Source organism: Choristoneura fumiferana, chromosome 11 (genome assembly GCF_025370935.1).
Source record: "Choristoneura fumiferana chromosome 11, NRCan_CFum_1, whole genome shotgun sequence".
In the NCBI taxonomy this organism is placed as follows: Eukaryota; Metazoa; Arthropoda; class Insecta; order Lepidoptera; family Tortricidae; genus Choristoneura; species Choristoneura fumiferana.
Genome location: NC_133482.1, coordinates 6776729 through 6800696, shown reverse-complemented (window position 1 = coordinate 6800696; position 23968 = coordinate 6776729). Strand labels below are relative to the sequence as shown.

General features: G+C 36.3%; 2 protein-coding genes across 2 annotated transcripts in view; one reads left to right on the top strand and one right to left on the bottom strand.

Moving 5' to 3' along the window:
- Positions 1–2458: 2458 nt before the first annotated feature.
- On the bottom strand, positions 2459–4330 carry LOC141432338 (uncharacterized). The gene is made up of 2 exons (XM_074093880.1): positions 3193–4330; positions 2459–2496 (listed from the first exon to the last, which is right to left on the bottom strand). The coding sequence occupies exons 1-2, from the start codon at positions 4021–4023 to the stop codon at positions 2473–2475; spliced, it is 855 nt and encodes a 284-aa protein (XP_073949981.1). The 5' UTR covers positions 4024–4330; the 3' UTR covers positions 2459–2472.
- A 5073-nt stretch (positions 4331–9403) lies between these two features.
- Positions 9404–23968, top strand: part of Npc2b (Niemann-Pick type C-2b) — a 17439-nt gene continuing 2874 nt past the window's right edge. The window contains exon 1 of the mRNA XM_074094818.1: positions 9404–9588. Within this exon, the coding sequence (XP_073950919.1) occupies positions 9516–9588 (73 nt within the window). The 5' untranslated portion in view covers positions 9404–9515. The remainder of the gene's footprint in view (positions 9589–23968) is intronic.

Here is a 23968-nt window from a genome sequence, read left to right as displayed (position 1 = left end):
CTCCATCTTGAATCTCTATGGTTATTGCTAGAACTTTACTCTATGGATTATCCTAAAGCCTCTTACACACCTACATATGACACATCCCCCCTATGTATATTTAGTACACTAAATATAAACTAACTTAGATCATACTCATTCAAATATGTTGGCCTCCTTACTACTCTGCCAGACCTGGTGGTTCGACCTGTCCCTGGTTGCTCCAAGACATGACCCTCTGTATTGTTTGCACTTAAAATAATGGGTAAGGAGCGGCGAGAAACAGTCTGATCCTCCAAGTCACCATTATTTCGTACATAAAAATTATTTTTACTTGGCCTAATGTGTTTTTCATTTCTCCTTATAATATTCCCTCTTTCATTTTTAACCATGAACGATCGAGGACCATTAGCTTTACTTACTATTTTCCCCGGTGACCAAGTCTTTCCTGGCACACTTTGAATAATTACATTATCTCCTATATTAAATGACTTTTTATTCTAGCAGTTGTTATAATTGGTCCTTGATTTTTCCTGGTTTAACAATTGCTGATTTTTACATTACTACAAAGTTTAGGTTCTAAGACTTCCATTGCACATGGCAAGTTTGATCTCAACAGCCTGCTCATCAACATCTCAGATGGACTGTACTCTAATTCTGCTACTGGTGTTATTCTGTAATTTAACATGGCCATATCAAAGCTACTTTTGTCCTCAACACATTTTTTCATTATATTTTTTACAATGCCCACAGCTTTCTCCGATAACCATTCGACTTTGGATAGTGAGGACTAGACGTGATTAGTTCTATATCATACTTATGAGCAAACTGTCTGAATTCAAAACTGTTAAATGGCATATTATCACTTACTATGTGCCTAGGAATTCCATGAGCACTAAATATTTTCATTAACTTATTAATTATATTACCAGCCGTTTTTTTCTCAGAAACGACACTTCTATCCATTTAGAAAAATAATCTACTAAGACAAGATATTCCTTTCCTGCGTACTGGCAAACATCCATTCCTACTTTACTAAATGGTAAGTCTGGTAGGTCATGTGAAGGAGAGGCTGTTTACTATTTGAAGACCTGTACTTTTCACATGACTTACATGACAACACAAACTCTTCTATGTCTCTGGACATACTCGGCCAATACAACATTTTTCTGGCCTGTTTTTTACTTTTACAACCCCTGTGTGACCTGCATGAACACTTGACAACATTTCTTTTCTCATAAGTTTTGGTATAAGTACTTTGTTCCCATAATACACTATATTGTCTTTTACAACTAAACAATTTCTTAACTTATAAAGTTTTTTTAACTCTCTGCCATATATATTTCTATCATTTTTGGCCATTCTGAATTGTACCACAAGATAATTTGTTGTAGATTACCATCTCTTAAAGTATAATTTTGTAACTCTTGTAATTTACTTGCTGAAATCTGTATTCTTTTTCTAGCCCATACACTGTTTCTGAATCAATACTATGTACCAACTCTTTAAAGTTGGTTCTACTTTGGCATTTTTGTGTTAAAATGTCTTGACAAATAGTCTGCAACATACATTTTTGACCCTGGAATGTACCTAATCTCAAACTCATATTTTAAAAGTTTGAGAACCATGCGTTGTAACCTAGCAGAAATTTTATTTATGTCCTTACTTATTATGGCCACTAAGGCTTATGATCAGTTCTATAATAACCTTACGTCCATAGACAAACTGGTGGTATTTTTCCATTGCAGAACAAATTGCAAACAACTCTTTTTCAATAGGTGCCCATCTTTGTTGACATTCAGTATAACACCTAGAATAAAAAGATATTGGTTTGCCATTTTGCAGTAAACAAGCTCCTAATCCACTTTGGGAACTGTCAGTTTGTAATGTAACTGTTCCATTTTTAGTTAAAACAGCTAAAGTAGGTGCCCTACTCATTTTTTGTTTTAAATCATTAAAAGCTTGTTCCTGCGTATGTCCCCAATCCCAAATGACATCTTTTTTTAACAAATTTCTAAGTGGCTCTGTAGTCTTAGCATACTCTGGTATAAATTTACTTAGATAGTTACACATTCCTAAGAATTTTTGCAGCTCTTTTATATTTCTTGGTTCTTTCAACTCCAGAATAGCTTTCACATGTTCCGGATCAGGTTTAATGCCTGATTTTGATACTAGCAGTCCGACATACTTAACAAAATTACTTCTGTATTGAATTTTACTTTTATTGAACTTCACATTATACTTTCTGGCCTTTAATAACTTCACTTAAGATCTTATCATGTTCTGCTTCATTGTCTCCTGCTATTATCAATCATCATATAGTATATTACACCCTGTATGTCACTAAAAATAGAAGTGTTAATACGTTGCATTACCTCTGGCGCTGAGGAGATTCCAAATGGCATTCTTTTGAACCTATATCTGCCAAAGGGTTCCAAAGGTGCACAGCTTTTCTTGATCGTCCAGAGCCACTTGAAAATCCATCTTTCATGTCTAATACTGTGAACACTTGTTTGCCTGCAAGGGAATGATAAATTTCTTCAGGGGAAGGAATTTGATAATTTTCCCTTAGTATAACTTTATTTAACTCTTTTGGATCCAAACAAAGCCGAAGTGACTTATCAGGTTCTCCACTATCACAAGATTGTTACACCAATCTGTAGGACCAACTACTTTCTCAATTATGTTCCTGCTTTCATAACTGTCTAAGGTATTTTTTAGTCTGTCCTTAATTGCTATTGGTACCCTTCTAATTGGTTTTACAACTGGATGTGCATTTTCGGTTAATTTAATACTGTAAGTACCTATATCACCCAGTCCCGTAAAGACATCAATATTATCTTGTACAAACTTTTGTTTATCTTTTAAGAGATGCTATCTATTTTTGGACCAAGTTTAGTTTAACACAGTCCGGTAAACCCAACACAGGTTGTATAGGCAAATCTACTACACAAAACCTAAGTAATATTTGACAACCCTTGACTACACAGTTAAGATCAACACTACCTACTGTTTTTATTTCTTGTCCATTATACACTACTAGTATAGTAGATTTGCCCATCACACAACCCTGTTTTACATTGTTTTTATCTTATGAAACAATTTCAGTGATAAGGTATTACATTCAGCTCCTGAATCCAGTTTGAACTTCACATCTAATCCTTCAACATTAATTGTTTCGTACCACTGCAACTTATGACTAAAATTACTTACAGTGTCCACTACATAATCTTCAGAACTACTGTCACTATCGTTTTGTTGAACCACATTTATTCTTTTCTTGTAATTTTCCTTCCCTGTAGCTTTGGTTTCCATTCTGTTCTTCAACCGACACATCACTGCAAAATGATTGTACCGACTGCAAAGTAAACATTTTCGGCCAAATGCTGGACAACTTCTTAACTCATGTTCTTTTCCACATTTGTCACACTTAATTACTTTGGATGTTTTTCTATTTTCCTTGGATCTTCCTTGCTTTATAAAGCTAACATGTTCCTTCTCGTTGGCTTCAAACTCCTTGACCTGCTTCCTACTTTCTTCCGCAGCCTTACATATCTTTATTGCATTCTCCAAGTCTAAATCAGTTTCTCTAAGCAGCCTTTCTTTGACACTCATGTCACATATTCCTATCACTATCATGTCTCTTACCAACCTCTTTTCATCTTCGAACTTGCATAACTTTGCTGCTATTTTTAACTTGGCTACAAAATGTTCTACTGATTCGTCAGGTTGTTGTCTCATGTTAAAGAATTTATAGCTGTTAATAACCGTATTGGTTTTAGTTCCAAAGTGTTCATCAAGTTTTGTTTCCAACTCTTTCCATGATTTGATCTTCTCAAGGCCATTGTACACGTCTAAAACGTCATCTCCCACACAGGACAGAAATATTGCAATTTTTCTCTCTTCTTTTTCATCCTCTAGGCCAGCAGCTGTTAGATAAATCTCGAAGCTCTGCCTAAACCTATTCCAAGATTCTGCATCACACACACCTTGGCCAACAGGGAGCTGTAACCCTTGGATAACTTTTTGAACCTTTTCTCCCATTTTTAATCAGTTCCACTCTAGGATTAATAGTTATTTTTCTTTTTCCACACTAGGATTTTGTTTAAAATAGGTTTTACACCTGACACCATGTATTATATGGTATTAATTAGGATTCATTTGCGATTAAATAAAACACATATTTCTGTACGAACTCCATCTTGAATCTCTATAGTTTATTGCTAGAACTTTACTCTATGGATTATCCTAAAGCCTCTTACACACCTACATATGACACATCAATGAAACGAAAAATCGTCGCAGCAAACCCCCAATGGTTTTAAAAGACCTATCCAACGATACCCCACACTATAGGGTTGGAGAAAAAATTAAATCACCCCCACTTTACGTCTATGGGAGGTATTAATAAAAAAAAAATTGTACCATTTTGTCGGCATAGTTTACATATACTCGTATATCCGTGCAAAATAACAGCTTTCTAGCATTGATAGTCCCTGAGCAAAGCCGCGGACGGACAGACAGACAGACAGACATGGCGAAACTATAAGGGTTCCGTTTTTGCCATTTTGGCTCCGGAACCCTAAAAAGACAAATAATAATAACAATAAGGAAAAGTAAAACAAATAATTTAAAGCAGACTCTTTCAATTGCTGGGCTAATTCTTTGTCCGAGGAAGCTGCCAGCTCTTAGTTACCTATATGTTAAGTTACATAATGTTGGTACAGTCGAGAAAACTGAATCGCGTACCAGGGTGGAACCTTTTCATAATCAATTTCACTATGATTCCTTTGACCAAATGTGTGGGATGTCAACATGAGTAAGTAGCACAAAAGTTCCACCCTGGTACGTGATTCAGTTTCTTTGACTGTACCTACCTAATATGTTTTATATATCAGTAACTTTTGTTGTAAAAAAAAAGCAAAACATACCATTTGTACATTATACGAGTAAATAGAATATTTAGATGGGTTTACATTGCGGAACTCGAATAGCATTTTTTATTTAGGTACTACGTAAAGTGATAAATTAATAAAAATTACCATAGGTCATACTTACTAGTTTTCGACTTAATTTTGCGTCAGCAGTAAATGACAGAGGGGTTGGTAACTATAAACTAAACTTCGAAGTTGTTGTTAATAGCCATGTTCAGTTCAAATGATTACTTAACAATTCGTGCAATGACTAATGTCCCGCCCAATGACGTAGTATTGCTTAAATTTTGATGGCGTATATCAATATCACACATGACATATTAGCACGTGTAAGTGGCGTATCACAATATGCTGACTAAAGTCTGCATGCAGTATCACAGTATCCTCGTCATGAAATACCTATACCTACGCACTTAAATAAATGCCCACAGATAGGGTTGCCTGTCCTGACAAAAATCCTGACATTACCCTAAAAGTCCTGACATTTCTTAATCAGTATTACGAAAACATATTTTTTTTTAATTAATGAGGTCTTTGCTAAAAATCCTGACAATTTCCTAGCCCGGCCGCAATCCTGACAAAGGGTCAAAAATCCTGTCGTACATTATGGTAACCATATAAATACCCACAGAAAAAGTTGTTAGTAACTTTTGAATGTTTGTTTTTTTATCAGCATTAATAATAAAAACAGTGCTTTTAAAAATTTATAAATAATTTGCTAAACGACATGACTGAAATTGAATATTACTAGCTGTTGCCCGCGACTCCATCCACGCAGAAGTATGAAAAATAGTTTACATCCTATTCTCAGACCTACCGAATATACACAAAAAAAATCATAAAAATCGGTCAAGCCGTTTCGAAGGTTTGGTCGCAAACGTTTTTGACCCGAGAGTTTTATAATAGGTACGGTATTCGACAACAACTGAATTTGCCATGTCTGATCTATTATTATGAAAATATAGACGTGCAGACAGTGTTTAGCAAAGAGAAAACTTAAATCGGTTGAAAATTGGTTTATAGTGATTTTTTGAAAAATCTTTACTTATAAGTAACTGTCTCTTTCTCAAACGCTTTTTTCTATGCAGCAAGAATGGCGCTACTTGCGTGTGATGTCACCGTCAAACCTTTTAACTTTTTTATTTGTAAAGGTAGCTTAAAATTATTTCTCTATTCGATAACAGACATTGTTAAGTGAATTTATAAAACTTAAGTATAAAAAACGGTCAAATACATCATCAAACCGTTGGCCTCGGTCTCTGAAGAATTAATTTATCGCTATCCCACGGGAACTATGCCATTTAAATAAATTAAAACTAACTATCTACGCCCTTTCTAGGCACTCAAACTATCTCCATACCAAATTACATTCTAAATAGCGCTTTAATAGTGAAGAGGTAATAAGACAGAACAGAGTTACTTTCACACATAATTTTATATAGCTACTATGGATTATGGATGAACAGCTCCCTTTCTATTATTAAGAATCATTATGTAACCTACCTACCTATAATCTTCAAGTTTTGTTCCATTACAGAATCAACGAGGCTTTTTACGTTGGCGAGTGCTCAATGAAAGCAGAAGGCTAGTGTTGTGCTACGCAGTGCTGGTGCAGACGCAAACCCCAACGCAGAAGATGCTCCGTCAAGCAATGGCTGCTAGGGCCCTGTCCAACGACTCTAAATATCGAAATAACGAAATCGAGAAGTCCAAAGTACCCCACGCTTCCCTTCTCAACCTAAACAAAGGAAATACCTCAGACTTTTCTCATCTTGAAGACATAATGAAGCGTTCCTACCATACCAACAGTATTGCGGTTAGCCATGGGGATGATGTCACAACGAGTCATGGACGTAATTAATTAAATATGATTTCCTGGATAATCTTATTTTAAACTGATTGGTACATTTATCATAATTATTGAAGACTGTAAGGCACACTAAGCGCTGCCAATCATCTATATCTATATCGTAGTTTGCTGGGTTTACCTAGTTACCATAATTAATCTACCCGTTGATTGGTAAAGCATTTGGTGTGATCAAGCTTTAATTTAATAAGTATTACGTTGTTTCATGGTTGTTTCGTAATGAATTTAGAAGTATTGAGTCTTATATTAGGTACCTTTAAATTAGAGTTTACAATGTCCGCTTTTATGGTATGTAAGCACTTATTGTTAAATATTTTTACTAACTTTTATTTTACACGTGTCACACATAAATCGAGTTAACGTTTAGGTTTAGTTGTCGTACCATTTATTATATAATAACCTATGATGTATCGAAATGAAAATTTATAATACATAATAATACCTCCAAATTTAAAAACAATAAAAAAACTTCCTGTTTTGTTAAAAACAGAAACGTCTTCCTATAAAATACCTAAAGAGGTAAAGAGCATTCTGCAACGGAACGTTTATGATATTGTTAACTCAAGAAATATTCTGTACATTTATGGGCTGTTTCACCATCCATTGATTAGTGTTAACTGACAGTTAAATGTGATCCGTCCCGTCTATTCAAACAAAACAAATAGAGACGGCATCACATTTAACCGGCAGTTAACACTAATCAATAGATGGTGAAACAGCCCCTAATTATAGTTTTTAATCGCCAGTTTGGATCAAAATGTGATGACCTTTAATCATATACGAATAATTAACTTTTCACAACTAAAGCACTGCACCAAATTTGATGAAATTTGGAATGGAAAAAAGCTTGAACTTCATAACAGAAACTAGTAGAATATTTTTAAATAGGGAATGAGACCGGATGAGTCCACGAAACACAGTTATTAAATCTTATCTTACTAATATTATAAACGCGAAAGTTTGTATGGATAAATGTTTGTTTGGATGTTTGTTACACTTTCACGCAAAAACTACTGAACGGATTTGCATGAAATTTGGCATACAGGTAACATATACCCTGGATTAACATATAGGCTACTTTTTATCCCGATATTCTCATGGGGTAGGGATAAAATCTCGAAAGAACAACCGCTGGGCTTAGAGTCATGAAATTTGGCATGTACTTAGGTAGCTGGACGTCTGGAATAACACATGCTACTTTTTATCCCGATATTCCTACAGGGTAGGGATAAAATTTCGAAATAGCAACCGTTGGGCTATAGTTATTAAATTTGGTATATACTTAGGTAGCTAGACTTCTGGAATAACACATAGGCTACTTTTTATCCCGATATTCCTACGGGATAGGGATAGAATCTTGAACTTTCAACCGCTGAGTGTAGAGTCTTGAAATTTTGGACAGTTATTCTTAACACAACCTCAATGAAGATCACGATATAAATTTTGGGATTTTCCAGGGGAATTTTGTAAAATCGCGTAATTTCAATTGTAACTACCAGATCTAATAGTTTACGCGTGCGAAGCCGTGGGTAAACTCTAGTTATGTATAAATATAAATCGAATTAATCTTATGTAGCAAATTACGTGTACTGCTTACAAAGTAAATAAAGTAATGATTTCATCTTATTACTTCTTTTATTCATCATTATCACCATTAAATATTACGATTTCACAAAAAAATTTTAGAACCCCTTCTTCTGTGACCTTCTAGAGTCCAATTTTATCCTGAATGAACTCTACCTACAAAACAGTTAAATGGCTGGCTGACTGACAGACAACGTAGATACAGCCTAGTTGGCCCTAGAGAGTTCACATTAGCACCATTCTATAAGAGGTGCAGTGAGATTTATATTTTTTCACACCTCTCCTTCAGAAAAGTAACTTTTCCTCCCTGACGAGAGGGAGCAAAGTGCAACTTTTCTGTTCAAGGCTTTTTTAAGTATTTTATTGCAAAGGCCATTTTTGAAGTTGATAATTGTAAAGCCACGCCATTTTCTATGCTGGTTGTTATAACTAGTCTCCACAAAAATTTCTACAATAAAAATATTCTACTTATATTTTTTTCTCTGGGAGCAATATTTCATGAGATATGGAGGGAAGAAGATGGACAATAAAAAACAAACTTAAATTTCTTTAAGTATGGCAAGTATATTATTCCTAAAAACAATACCAAAGTATATAATTATCTTCTAAATCTAAAATATCGTCATCATCATCATCATCGTCATCAATTGTAATTTCATAATATATATATATATTTCATAATAACATTGGGTCATTTTAGGTATAATAATAGTAAAATCTAATACGCAAACGGAGCCACGGGTAAACAGGTTACTTGCCGATCCGTAGTTAAGTTATAAGTAAATACGGTCAAAGTGCAAGCGGAATCGAACGCAAAAGGGTTCCGTTTTCCGTACCACCGTACAATTGGATTGAGCAAGAAAATAACGCCGAAAACACGTCACTTGGGACCCCTTTTTAACTTTAGTTTACTTAACGATTCAAAAGACACTGCCCTCTTTAATGACAGATAGCGAAGCCCTTGATACTCTTTGGTAAATACACAAACAACTAATAGGTAGATACATAAAACATAACCAGTCGCAGCGTAGGTAAAGTGCAGCTAAATAGCATTGCGTGCGTCGAGGTGGACACTTGGACAGTGCAGTGGTAACAAGTTTCGTCCGTGTTAAGTTAGTCGGTTAGGTTAAGTAAGTCAGTCAGTTGCTAAAATGTTCCCACTGAGTGTAGTCGTGTGCTCGCTGCTGGCCGTCGCCGCCGCTACCGATGTACAGCAATGCCGCGGTAAGTCTTTACATAAGTCCATTATTGCTCGACCTGCTTTCGTCTCAGCTTACGTTCGCAGAAAGTATTCTTGCGATATGCTCCGACACACAATGAAGAAGCGCCTGTCGGGCTAATGGCTTAAAAAAATAAGTCGCCAGGTCCGTTCCATATTCAGCTGTGACAAATATAACCAATATTTTGGTGTAATATTGTTGTTTCACAAAATTCTCTCAATTACCACCATTTTAGATTTAAATAGGTATGTGCAAAGATTTTTTAAACGAAAAACAATGTTCGATGAGCAAGCGTTCTGCTAATAAAAACAAAAAAAAAAACATATACTTAAGTAGGAAAAATACACTTTCAAAAGGGACTATAATTGTAGGAACTTCCTCTGATTAACTAACCTAGTAATTTAAAGGAAACAAGATAATATAAGTTATGTGGAGACCTTATTGATAGCATGTATTGTTCTTGAGAAAATAAACGAATACCTACCTACTTAGTGATTGTTTACTTGGAAGTTATCGTAGTTAAGTGTGCATTGCATACTTCGCTTTCCAAATTTACCTAGCTGAGTAATAAGAAACTAAGATAGTACTACATAACATATAGGTAGCTAAAAAATATTAACCTATACTAAACTAGGTACTGTACACTCTGCACAATATATGTATGAATATGTATAATGATTAAAGACTGTTCGATTAAAGTTTTGTTTATAGTGTAACTCAGGGTTTCTCAAAGTGGGGTACGCGAACCCCTAGGGGTTCGCTATTCGACGGTAGGGGGTTCGCGACAAGGTTTACGTGATGGTGGCTGCAAGACTGGCAAGATGATTAAGATTGGTTTTTGCAGTCTTTTTGTATTTTTTAACTCCAAATTTGTTACTTATTTGTTCGTTATTTGTTTCAGTTTGTATTTTCGTTGGCAAGACGATTCTTACCTATATTTGTTACCCTTTATTGAAATAAATAATATACACTATATTATGATGATGTTTGAAATAAAAATAAACTTAGTTTCTCCAACAGTCAATTTAACTACTTTCTTTTGGAGGAGGTAGGGGTTCGCTGTCGTCTAGAAACTTTAACAGGGGTACGTGGAGCCATAAGTTTGAGAAACCCTGGTGTAACTTAAAGTATTTGAGATAAATAATTTTATCCAGAGAGTAGATTTACCTATGTGAACTTGTATATTATTTACCTACACTGATGTCCAGACTCAAGGCGACCGTTAAATTTGTGTAATAAAAATAAATAACAAAACCGGTTATTAAGCGTTGACTTTACAATACGTACTTGACTGCCATTCACCCAAATAAGTATTAGGTCGTTTTTAAGTAAATTTTTATCGCATTCCATCAATTGATAGAAAATAAGAGGTGCAACTACTTAAAGGTAAATATTTAAGGGAAAAAATGGAAAATCAAATCACCAGTGAATGAACGCAAAATTCTAGTTGAACAAATGGAAACAATGAATGGACAACTTTGAAAATGATGTTTTCACGGGTGACACTTACCCGGCCCAGATAATACCGACATGGAAATACCGACCCTGTTTTTCGTTTACACGCCCATAGAAACTGACATGAGCTGGCATGAGCGCACGAAAAACAGGATCTGTATTTCCATGTCAGTATTATCCGAACCGGGAGTGTCACCCATTTTCACCTCAGCACCTCAAACAGGCAGGTTTTGCTATAAAAAAAAACAGCTCACTCCGTGAGACAAAGTAAGTTTTTTTTTTTTTTTAATGTTGAGGGCAGTGCTGGGTCTACTACTGAATTCCAAATATTTGAACTTTACCTACTTTGATTTGTCACTTCGAATGGAGTGTGTGAAGTTCCCAATCCGCACTGTTCCGGCGTAGAAATTACGGCCCGAGTCCTCTCATTCTGAGAGGAGTCCTGTGCCCAGCAGTGGGACGTATATAGGCTGGGAAGATGACTGATGACTATTTTGTAAGTACCTAGATATATCTGGTTTAAATTATGTTCTCGCTACTGAGGTGAAAAGTTGTAGTGTCACACGAGACCAAAGTTTTTTGCATATCGTGTGTTTGAATCCGTCGCTGCTCTCAGGATTCTAACCTAGAATCACTCGCTACGCTCGTGATTCAATTATACAATCCTTCGGATTCAAAATCAATCTCTTGTTGCACAAATAACTATTTATTATTACTTACTATAAAAATACAAAAGTGAAGTTATATTAACACAACTACGTAGGTAGACCCCATGTAGAACCCATTGAAAAATGCAATGCCCAGCCCAATACACACCGGCAGAGGAAAATAACGAAGTTAATTATATTAAGTTAAGTACCTACCTACCTTTAAATAAGTATCTATTAGTAAAGCTATAAGGTAACGCTTGTAGGAATTTTGTGACGTTACTCGGTTAATACCACTCATTATAAGTATGTATTACGTATTATTTATTTATATATATTTTTTGTTAGCCATTTTCTATGTCCCACTGCTGGGCAAAGGCCTCTCCCTCGGATTTCCAACTTCCCCTGTCGGCAGCTAAGTTTTGCCAGTCTTTTCTGAATGCGTCCAAGTCGTCCCGCCACCTCCGTCTCGGTCTGCCGCGCCTCCGTTGACCACCTAGGGGCGCCCACTGGGTACTACTGGGTAGTAACCTGTGCCCATCTCTCCGAGTGCATGCGGCAGATATGGCCAGCCCAGTCCCACTTCAGCCTGGCGGTTTCTCTCCCGACATCTGCTATGCACGTTTTCGAGCGCAGTGTGGTGTTCCGGATCCGATCTGTTCTTTTGACATTCAAAATGCTGCGCTCCATAGCCCTCTGGCAAACCTTCAACTTGGACTTCTGAATTTCGGTTTAATAAACGAGGTTCAATATATATTATTAGTTATTATTTAAATTAGACAAATAAAGATAATTAAATACGGCATTATTCAGTACGTTTCTTACGCAAACAAATACAAACAATATTTAAAGTTCAATATTCATTATTAGTAGTTCAGTAATAAGTAGCTCCAACAAGATGGAGCGACGACCTAGTTAAGATCGCGGGATCGCGGTGGATCCGAAAAGCACATGACCGGTCTGAGTGGAGAGCCTTGGGGGAGGCCTATGTCCATCAGTGGACGTCTTTCGGCTGACATGATGATGATGATGATTTAGTATTTATTTGCAATTTGTTATATTAATATGTCACAATAATCTTATTTATTTAAACAATGAATTTTTACATAAAAATAAAAATAAAAAACACAAAATTAACTAAAACGGTTATTATTCAAATAATTCCGAATTTAGGAAATACCTACCTACTCTATAACACACGCTTAGTCTCATCACAACTAACACATATCACTTGCCACCCTCATATCACTTAAAGATGATAGTGACCTATTTGCAGCCCTCTTGGCAGTCAAAGTACTCTATTGTACCACTGAAGGAGTTAATTTTCACCTATTTACCAGGTTTTTATCCCTTGTAGTTCTTATTGCTTTCTTATACCTCTTAACCAGTTCAGTAACTCCTCTTTACTGCCATTAAACAGTCTAAGGTAATAAAAAAAATGGTAGAGTTATAGCGCGCTCTAACTCCAAATGCGACACACTTATTTATAACTTTAGGATCTGGTTAGCACTCTTCTAGATTTCCTATAACTCTTGTCGTAGCGGCGCTACGGTAGCGCCTATGTGTTACTTGGGATAACTCTCGTCTTAACTTTCGCGTAGCACCCGCCTTAGCCTTCTGAACCTAGCCTAACAGAACAGAGTCGGTTTTGCCCTGACCAAGCTAATTAACTCGCTTGATAAATTATGCGAATACGTTTCAGTGCATTTTTATAATTATGCCAGTTCCATGTTATGCACAATTATTTTATGCCAAATCTGTTATGCGCATTCATATTAGGACAATTAATGTTATTCTAAACAAGGGGCACCCATAAAATTGACGTTCAAGTATAACAATAGTAGATTGTACAACAAGAGCATAAAACGGGCCATTTTACCCAAGACGTTCATATAGCCACCCGAAGGGTGGATAGACACGTCGAGGGGAAAATGGGTTTAATGCTCGAGTTTTACACTACTTTTCACTTCGATGGCGAGGAAACGAAATAGCAACAGTGGAAACAATTGTTCACTTACTATATGTACATTTTATTTTACATGAATTACTATATAATTATATTTTTTTAGTTTTATTGATTTATTTAGATTGATCTGATTGATTTTTAATGTTATACAAATTCAAAATTATGAAAAAAAATATATAAACTTCATTGTTAGTGGCTGTTGACACCTGATTACCTTGGTCTTAGACCTTCTTAGATGAAGATTTTATTTTTATGCACTAGTGTAATCAGGTGTCAAGTCAACAGCCACAAACAAAAAAAAATATACATACTTTTTAATCATTTTTAATTTATATAAAAACTAGTCAATTAAAATAAATCAATAAAACTAAAAAATATATATATAGTAATGCATGAAAAATAAAAGGTACATTTTAGTAGGTAAGTGAAAAATTGTTTCCACTGTTGCTATGTCATTTCCTCGCAAACTAAGTGAAAATCAGTGTAATACTCGAGCATTAAACCCATTTTCCCCTCGACGTGTCTATTCACCCTCGCCGTGCCGGCTCTTGTTGTATTGTTGTTACGTCTTGGGTAAAATGGCTCGTTTTATGCTCTTGTTGTACAATCTACTACTACGTACAAAAACAATAACTACCTACATAATTAAAAAAACTGAATCTCATTTCTTCATTTCTCCGACATTAAAATGTAACCTACACTTAAAGAAATTTAAACTTTAAAAACCGTTTCTTTTTAGGTAGGTACATACCTAACGGGCACAATTTGTTGTTTTCTACTTATTTTTAACCCCCGACGCAAAAAGAGGAGTGTTATAAGTTTGACCGCTATGTGTGTATGTGTGTCTGTATGTCTGTGTGTGTGTGTGTGTGCGTGTGTCTGTCTGTGGAACCGTAGCTCTTAAACGGGTGAACCGATTTGAATACGGTTTTTTTTATTTGAAAGCAGGGTTTCTAGCGATGATTCTTAGATGTTTTATCAAAATCGGTTCAGCCGTTTTTGAGATATTGAACGTTGAAGTCATTTAATTAATAATTAATTAAAGTAATTTTTGTTGGTTAGGTTATTGTCGTAAGTACTTACCTACGCTAGAGCTAGAGTAGCATTTCTCAATCTTTTACATTAATTTTAAAATTTGGTCTGCGGACCGGCTGGGATAGAACCACGAGTCCACGAATAACCAGATTTTGAGTAATTAATGTTTCATAGAACTTTGTCATAGTTACAAGCATTAACAATAACAATGACGTAGGCACCTACCTAATGGTGATTTTCCACCGGCGAGGCGAGACGAGAATTGCAATTTGTATGGCGGCGCCCGCGGCAGCTCGCGGCGGGCGCGCGAGAATTCATAGGTATCTACAAATTTCAATTCTCGTCTCGCCTCGCCGGTGGAAAATCACCTTAAGTAGGTACTTGAACTATGTATTATCTTTTATTTATTCGGTAGGTACTTCAAGAATAGAAGTCCAATCACGCAAAAAATAATAATTGTTATTTTAACAATCCTCGTCTCGGCTCAATGCCCGCTCACGAAGGAACAATTACAATAAGTACCTATAGGTTCTTCGATTCATGCTATCCTTGGTTTATTGCTTAATAATTCAGTTTAATTCAGTTGAAAATCACTAGCTTAGGTATTCAACTAAGTGATAATTATTCTGGGACTGGACTAACCCATGGTGTATCTAATACGGTATTTGACAACTCCTGATTTTGCCGTATCTTAATATTATTATGAAAATATAGATAAGTATACAGATAGTGTTTAGCGAAGAGAAAATTTAAATCGGTTGAAAATTGGATTTATAGTGATTTTTTGAAAAATCTATATACCTGTCTCTTACTCAAACGCTTTTCTCTATGCAGCAAGTATGGCGGTACTGGCGTGTGACGTCACATGCCAGTATGTCTTTCTCTGTCTAATCTTGAATTTCAAACCTGTCTAACTTTGTTATTTGTAAAGGTAGCTTAAAAATTGTTTTTCTATTCGATAACAGGCATTGTGAAGTTTTAATTTATAAAACATATACAAAATGATTGGTTATTTGGAGTCTTTTTTGTATTTTTTATTTCAACTCCAAATTTGTTACTTTTACGGGTATCCCGTGAAACCGTAGTCAATACCGTATTGTTAACGACACCACGTGTAGTCTATCAATTAAAACTATAAACCCGGAAACATTATGAAACTTGCACTATTATTGTGTAATTACCTATGAAAACAAGGTGAACGAACAAAGAAATCGTTAGATAACGTTTGTTTATATAAAATGCTTGCTTCTCATGTAAACTATCTTATTTTATTACACAGAAGAGTTATACTACCTAACGTCAAACCAGGTAGAAGTAGGTACCTATTGTATAGTAAGTATACCTTCTAAAATTAATAAACATATTTATTGTTCAACCGTGATCCGTGACTCGAAGGTTGGTCACGGCTTATTGAGTTGTCAGTAATTTAAGACAGTCAGTTGTTGACTGACACAATATAAAAACGCAAACTAAAATAATATATTTTATAAGCTTATTCCTGTAATTACGGAAACAATACAAAAACCGGCCCAGAGCGTGTCGGACACGCCCAAGATAGGTTTCTGTGGCCATTACGAAAAAAATCAAGTAATATTTTTTGAAGGATTTCGTATTGTGTACGGAATCTTCTAGATTTAGGTAGGTATATTTTATACCTTAGGCTGCTATTTACTCTTAAACTACCTACTGATAATTCTCAAGCAATCTTAGCCGTTATAATTTTCCTTGTAAATTTGACCCCATCAAAACATAAATGTGAAATGAGAGCCAAGTTCAATATTATGATATTCTTTGATTATAGTAAAATGATAAAAATTTACTAGTTTCTGATTTATTCCTTTGTATTCACGCAACTACCTATCTGGATGCCAAATTTGAACTTTCTAGGTCATCTGGAACTGGGTTAGAATTTTGATCTATATGTGAGTCAGTGATAAAAATTACGATTTTTGGATGTTAAATAACCGTTTGAGGTGTTTATGAAATTTGGAGCACATACGTATTTCACAAGTCTCAATAAATGAGCCAAATTTGACACGATTATGTGAAATAGTTTTTGTTATGAGGGGGTCAAAAGTGGCTCCAAATGGTTCGGGTAAAATTACACACGGTGCTGCTCGCCAGTTCTGTTAGCTTAAGCTTGGCTTGACACGCTCCGCGTGTCTAGTCTAGATATATCTTCTACCATTCTGATTTTTTTTAATTTTTTCCTCCCAACAGTTTCGATTTTAGAGGGGGGGACGCTCGATTTTCATGAAGATTTGCACTTTAAAGTTGAATATTTCGCAACGCAAACAGATCACTGAATCGAATCGTCTTAGCAATCCCCCAATGGTTTTAAGACCTACTTAAGTATCCAACGATACCCCACACTATAGGGTTAGTCGAGAAAAAAAACAACCCCACTATACGTCAATGGGAGGTATAGGTACCTACCCTAAAATTTTTTTTTGTTTTTTTTTATTCTACCACTGTCGGCGTGGCTGATTATACAATTTTTTGAGTTCGTCTGGGAATGCTTTCAATTAGGTCCCATAAGCAGCAAATTAGGATCTGATGATCGGATCTTAAGGAAATCGAGGGAACTCTTCAAATATTGTAGGGACACCTATGGTAATTTAGATATATTTAGCAGTAACTCGTGCATTTGCTCTTGCAAATCATAATTTGGTGAAGTGGAACTGATGATGAAGACCAGATTTGACCAACGGAACTACTACTATCAATAACAAGTAGAGATGTGCCGATCATGACTTTGGCCGACTAGCCGACTAGCCGATTAGTCGGTTGTAAAGAAGCCGACTAATCGGCCGACTAGTCGGCCAAGCCGATCACAGTTTTAGGGATTTCGTGACGCTTTGTTAACCAGCTGATTTGGGCGCAAGTCGCAACCGACGCCTGTAAGCGTATCGGAACCAGTTTATTTTATTTTATTCGTATTATTTTATTTCTAGACTTTTGCTTTTGTATCTAACAAAGCGGTGTTTTTGTGAAAAAAATATTGTGTAAAAATAATGCCTACTATTATTGTTCATTAAAGTGAAAGAGCTAAAAAAATAATAATTTTAATCATGTCAAAAAGAACGGCATCCGAAAAGGCTATAGAACCGTAGACCACATACATGCGTTGCGGCAGGTTTTACAGAAGACCGAAGAGTATAACCTCCCCCTTTGCCTTGCATTTGTGGACTACGAGAAAGCCTTTGATTCGATCGAGACTTGGGCTGTGCTGCAGGCTCTCCAGCGGTGCCAAGTTGACTACCGGTATATCGAAGTGTTGAAGTGTCTGTACGAAAACGCCACTATGTCCGTCCGACTACGGGACTAGAGCACGACGCCTATTCCTCTGCAGCGGGGAGTCAGACAAGGAGATGTGATCTATCCGAAACTGTTCACTGCTGCCTGGAGGATGCTTTTTAAGATTCTGAACTGGGAAGGACAAGACATCACATTAATGGCGAGTACTTTAATCACCTTTCGATTCGCCGACGATATTGTGGTCATGGCTGAGAGACCATGGAGGACTTCAGTGCTATGCTCGCCGACCTCAGCAGTTTTCGACCGAGTTGGCCTGAAAATAAACATAGACAAGACGTAAGTCATGTCTAATGTCCATGTTGTGCCAACTTCCGTAATAGTCAGAGGCTCTGCGCTCGAAGTTGTTGACAACTATGTATACCTGAGACTAAAAGTCCAGATAGGTAGATCCAATTTCGAGAAAGAGATCACTCGTCGAATCCGACTCGGCTGGACAGCGTTCGGGAAGCTTCGCAGTGTCTTTTCTTCCAATTTATCGCAGTGTTTGAAGTCAAAAGTCTTTGACCAATGTGTGTTGCCGTGATGACTTACGAATCTGAGACGTGCGTGGTAGCTAACGATGGGCCTCATGAGGAAACTCAAAGTCACTCAGAGGGCTATGCACAAGGTTTCTCTGCGGGATAGAATCCGAAATGATGATATCCGCAGTAAAACTAAGGTTACCGAATAGCCCGAAGAATGCGAAACTAAAGTGGCAGTGGGCAGGGCACATTGCTCGCAGAACTGATGGCCGATAGGATCAGAAGGTTCACGAATGGCCCGCCGACCGGGAGACGAGGTGTCCGTAGGCCTCCAACAAGATGGAGCGACGACCCGGTTAAGATCGCGGATCGCGGTGAAGCCGAAAGCACAAGACTGGTCTGAGTGGAGAGCCTTGGAGGAGCTTATGTCCAGCAGTGGACGTCTTTTCGGCTGACATGATGATGTCAAACAGAAAGTCTCGTGTAAGGATTTTTTGAACAATTAGACAATGATTCCGTAAAGTCAAGGGTAGAAACTAATGACAAAATAAATTTCTCGTGTGGGCAGGAAAAACAGTAAATACTACAAAAATTAACAGCTTAAATTTTTTATATAATGTAATTCCCTCTGTGTACCTATACCTACATGAAGAATATATATTTTATATATTTTTATTGAAATATACGTACAAAGTAAGAAGCCGGATAGTCGGCGCTTTTTGCCGACTATTCGCCGACTAGTCGCCGACTACGAAAGTGGCCGGATAGTCGGCTTTCCCGACTAGTCGGCGACTAGTCGGCACATCTCTAATAACAAGTATTTCACGGGTTAAATTTAAATTATCATGATTAATATACTTACCTAAGCGACTAAGAAGAAGCTTTAAGTTAATGATTCTTTCGAACTGATCTGATGCTGAAGCCGGAAGGTAGGCAACGGAACTCTGTTATAAAACAACGTAACTAAGTCGTGTTTGGGCTTCATGGAATCGTTGTGAGATGATCTTTGGCTACGAATCACTAAAAAGTGAGAAATAAAGAATTTTTTTAACAAAAAATTAAAACCGACTCCAATATAACAAAAAAATGGAACCGACTACAAAACCCTTGAAAATATTTTTCTAGGTAAGTAGGTACGTACTAGCTCGAAGGCGGTGACTCAGCACGACCCAGCAGGAGGGATTGAAACCCATAGTATGTAGGTGAGGTAGACGACTATTGTGAATTGTCCCACTCCTGCTGGCTCGTGCTGAGTCACCGACTTCGAGCTAGTACGTACATACCTACTTACCTAGAAAAATATTTTCAAGGGTTTTGTAGTCGGTTCCATTTTTTGTTATTTTTTTATTTTTTTGGAGTCGGTTTTACTTTTTTACTAAAATTTTTTGGCCTAAAGTTGTTCAAGTTTGATGCCAAATATCTCGAAGACAATGAACTTTGAAGTAAATATTGGATACTATATTGCTTAAAGCCGTTGTTGTTAATATAATAAGCTACAAAAAACATTAGAAAACTAAGGAATTCAGATCGACGGTCATTGGGGCATGGGGTCCCCTTAATAAATATTTGGATTCGCTTTTGGATTGCTGGTAGAGAGGGTGCATGTTACGCAGTTTCCTACTTACTATCGCATGCATAGATGCACCGGAGTTTCTAGTTTAATTAAATAAGTACCTACCTAGAGCTTAGTCGAAAATACGGCGGTCAAAATCATGAATATAGAACTAGACTAGTAATGTCACTACGAGTGTTTCATAGATTAAATATTACGTCTAACGTCTAATACGAGTAGGCCACGGTCAAGATTCCGCAGCTTGCTCGACTTGAGCTTAATATTGTCACTCAGATTGAACGATTAAATCTCCATTTAATTGGAGGATTTACCTAACGCAATTAACTTATGTAGATATCTGTTGTTAATTATGCGTTTCCGTTGATTGGTTGATTGATTTTAAATATACACAATCATATTTATTGGAAACCTGATGCAGCAAAATATTGTCAGGTAGACGGGGTCTTAAGTACCTACTTTCATTATAACCAGAATCAGGTAGCTTAATTGCATGCCCAAATTAATTAATGTTGTCGCATCAAGCAGGTGCAGGTTGTGACGCAGCCTGAGATTCGGGGGATTGGTCACAGTAGGTAGGTACCTACTTACTGAGTTTGGAAACAGTAGTTTGTAGCTCGTTTAGTGCTTGTTTTTAAATAAGGCTTGTTCACGAAAAAAAGTAGCCGCCTAAAGTTGCGTCTTCATAAGTAAATAGAAAGTTTTTAGTATTTATGGAAAAATATGTCATTTCAATAACGATATTGTCTATTATAAGAAAAATATAAAATAAATCTCATTTAATTGATAAAATCAACATGCCGAGAATAAACTAGAATACTTACTCGTTAATTAATTTTAGTGTCCTATTGTGCAGACAAGGGAACTTCCGTGCGACAACACGTGAAAAGATATAAAATATCTAAAGACAGCGTGCGTTAAGTTATTAAAAAAATTGGGGAGATAACCTACATGTCTGCCAGGAAGAGGTGGCAAAACTGGCAAAAAAAGAAACGGGAACGCCAAAAATAGAAATAATTTACGGACCAGGAAAAAACAGAAAATCCTTAAAAGGAAAAGTAAAATTTCGAGCAAAAACTTGAAAAAGTATTTAATTGAAAATCGCGACAGATGCATTTTATTGTATGATGAAACTTACGTTAAAAATAAAACATGACAATGTTACCGGGGCCGCGTTTTAACGTGTGTGGCGGGCCAGGATGTTCCCAGAACACCATTTAAATGCGTAACTTTTGAAAATTCGCCTAAAAGATCTTGGTATGGCAATCCATTTCTCGTGTTCTCGTGTGGGCTTAACACTTCACTACCGGTACAATCAATGGGAACGGTCAAGCAATTCGCCCACTGTTAGGTATTTAATAAAAATTTACATTGTATTTTTTTTAATCTTCATACCTACATACAGAATTATCTTTCTTTATTTTAATTACTGTGAGATATACACGATTTATTTACATTTATCTATATGGCTATTTTTTTTTTTGTGAACAAGCCTTATCTACGAGTAGGTACTATATCTATAGTAAATTTTGAACGGATTCCCTCAGGTGAAGACCCACAGATTACTGAAGACCTAACTGCAACGACCAAATTCTTCATAAATATGATAGGCCTTTTGAGAATCAATTTCTTATATAGATAGAAGATAGAAAAGATTCTTCCCTGGTTATGCAATTCGGCATAAGTACCTACCTACCTACACGCTCTAACGCCTTTGTTGAATAGTGTGTATAATGATGATCGGCGATCAGCACTGTCACCAGCGGTATTGGAACGACAAAGGATTTGAAACGGAAATGATTTTTAATTTAACACGATTAACGCTCATTATTCTGTATAGACCGGACTCTCAGTGAAGTTCCGTTTGCAAAAATTGCGGACCTCATTCTGACTTCTGATATATATGTATATTGTATTTTATGCGTTAAGTAATTAAATAATTTTATTCACAACACAAGATACAATAATATGATAGGAAACAAAATTAATAAAAACAACATAAATATACCTATATTGTTGTTTAGATCCCAGACATCCAATTAATAGATGTTGCCAACCAGTTTTGTAGTCCGTTGGTGTGATTTTGTTACAAGTTTTTGCAATTATTGTTTACACATTTACACAAGGATATATTTCAGTGCTGCTTTTTTGCAGGCACACGACATTGTGCGACAGTTGGATTGATATTTACACGGTTTTATTAAAGAGTCAGGTAGAGATTTTTTTGTCATTTGCTTTGGGTAAAGGTTTCCTTCGCGTAACTCGTAACCAAATTGAAGAAAATCAATTAATGTGCTCAAATGTCGGTTCAAAAGAGCTTTTCCACATATAAACCTGAGCGGATGCTCTTAAACAATGTAAATGCAATGCATCAGAGGTAATACATATTATTCTTGTCAAATTTAAGGCAAAGCCTATGTTTTGGCACATCAATTTATGTCAAAGATATCTGCTGTTTTTTGCTGTTTAGAAAGTAAGTACTTAAGTGCAAACTTTTTCGAGATCTTTAAATTGCTGACAAGTCAAAAGCCCATTACCCAACGTTTGTTGTTTTCGCCAAGAGTTCGTGCAGGCACACAAGAAAACGGTTTTTCTTTCGTAACATGGCTTCCTATAATGTCGAGGGTACCTACCTGATGGTAGACGAATCACCAAACATTTCGCGGTCCGCTATTTTTGCAAACGAACATCTCATTGGAGTCTGCTTTAGTACTCGTAGATATTGTGCGTGCCTGACGCGGCATTACAGCGATACCACAGCACCATGCGCTGTATCACCACTTCTTATACTCAAAAAAATTTATTACAAAGTTTTATAACAAAAAATTGAACCGACTACAAAAAAACATGAAAATAATTTTCTACCAGTCTGAAGTCGGTGCCTCAGCACGAGCCAGCAGGAGTGATTGAAGCCCAATATACTCGTGTACTCGTATAGTTGTAGGTGAGGTAGACGATTATAGGTCCACCCTGCAGGCTCGTGCTGAGGCACCGACTTCAGACTGGTAGAAAATTATTTTCATGGTTTTTTGTAGTCGGTTCTATTTTTTGTTATAATTTATAGGTATTTTAGGTTTTAAGTTTGACAAAAACGGTACAATAGTGACAGTAGGTTGCTAGTCTGTCGCCTACGGTATATCTTAAACTATATCCTCGATTGCCTCCTACGACATCGACGGAAGAAATGGAGAGGTGTAATTCTAACCTGACACCACACGGGTAAACAAATTAGCACGTTTATAATTCTCGCCTCAAGTAATTATATGACAAAGCCTCGTCGCGTCATAACTACAACCGGTTAAGCAGCGAGGAGTACCTACCCATTATATGTACTTGCTGGGCAACGTTGCATTTTTGGTAGTTTTTCTCGATTATTCCATAAAAATTGAATGAAAATTATAAATGTAGTCTGTTAGAACTGTCTGTTCTTAATATATAAGTTAATGTGTCTACCTACTCCAATAATTATTCGTTACCTATCCAAAAACGAACACATGTTTATTAACGGTTATAAAAGAAAATAAAAGTCTATCACGAATAATTATTGCCTTAAACATAACTTAAAAAACGGCCAGAGCGTTCGTAAAAAACCCCCCAACCGACGCCCCACCAATAGGGTTCCGTAGCCATTACGAAAAAATCAAATAATATTTTTCTAACGATTTCGTATGCAAATGTTAATGGTATTGCCATCTATTGCTGTTTGTTAATATTAAATATAGCTTGTATGAGTTGGTAGGCCATCTATTGCGTACTGAATCTTCCAAGATTAGGTATAATATTTTATACCTTAGGCTGCTATTTACTCTTAAACTACTAATAATTCTCAAATCTTAGCCGCTATAATTTTCCTTGTAATTTGATATATTACTACCATTCTGATTTTTTTCTAATTTTTCCCCAACAGTTTAGATTTTAGAGGGGGGGGGCGC

Excerpts from the sequence above, each read along its gene's own strand:
- LOC141432338 (XM_074093880.1), bottom strand. The coding sequence starts at position 4,023 with ATGGGAGAAAAGGTTCAAAAAGTTATCCAAGGGTTACAGCTCCCTGTT. Across the intron at positions 2,497-3,192 it reads AAGATTATGTAGTGGACACT|GCAAACAAGTGTTCACAGTA; the intron begins GTAAGTAATTTT and ends ATTCCCTTGCAG.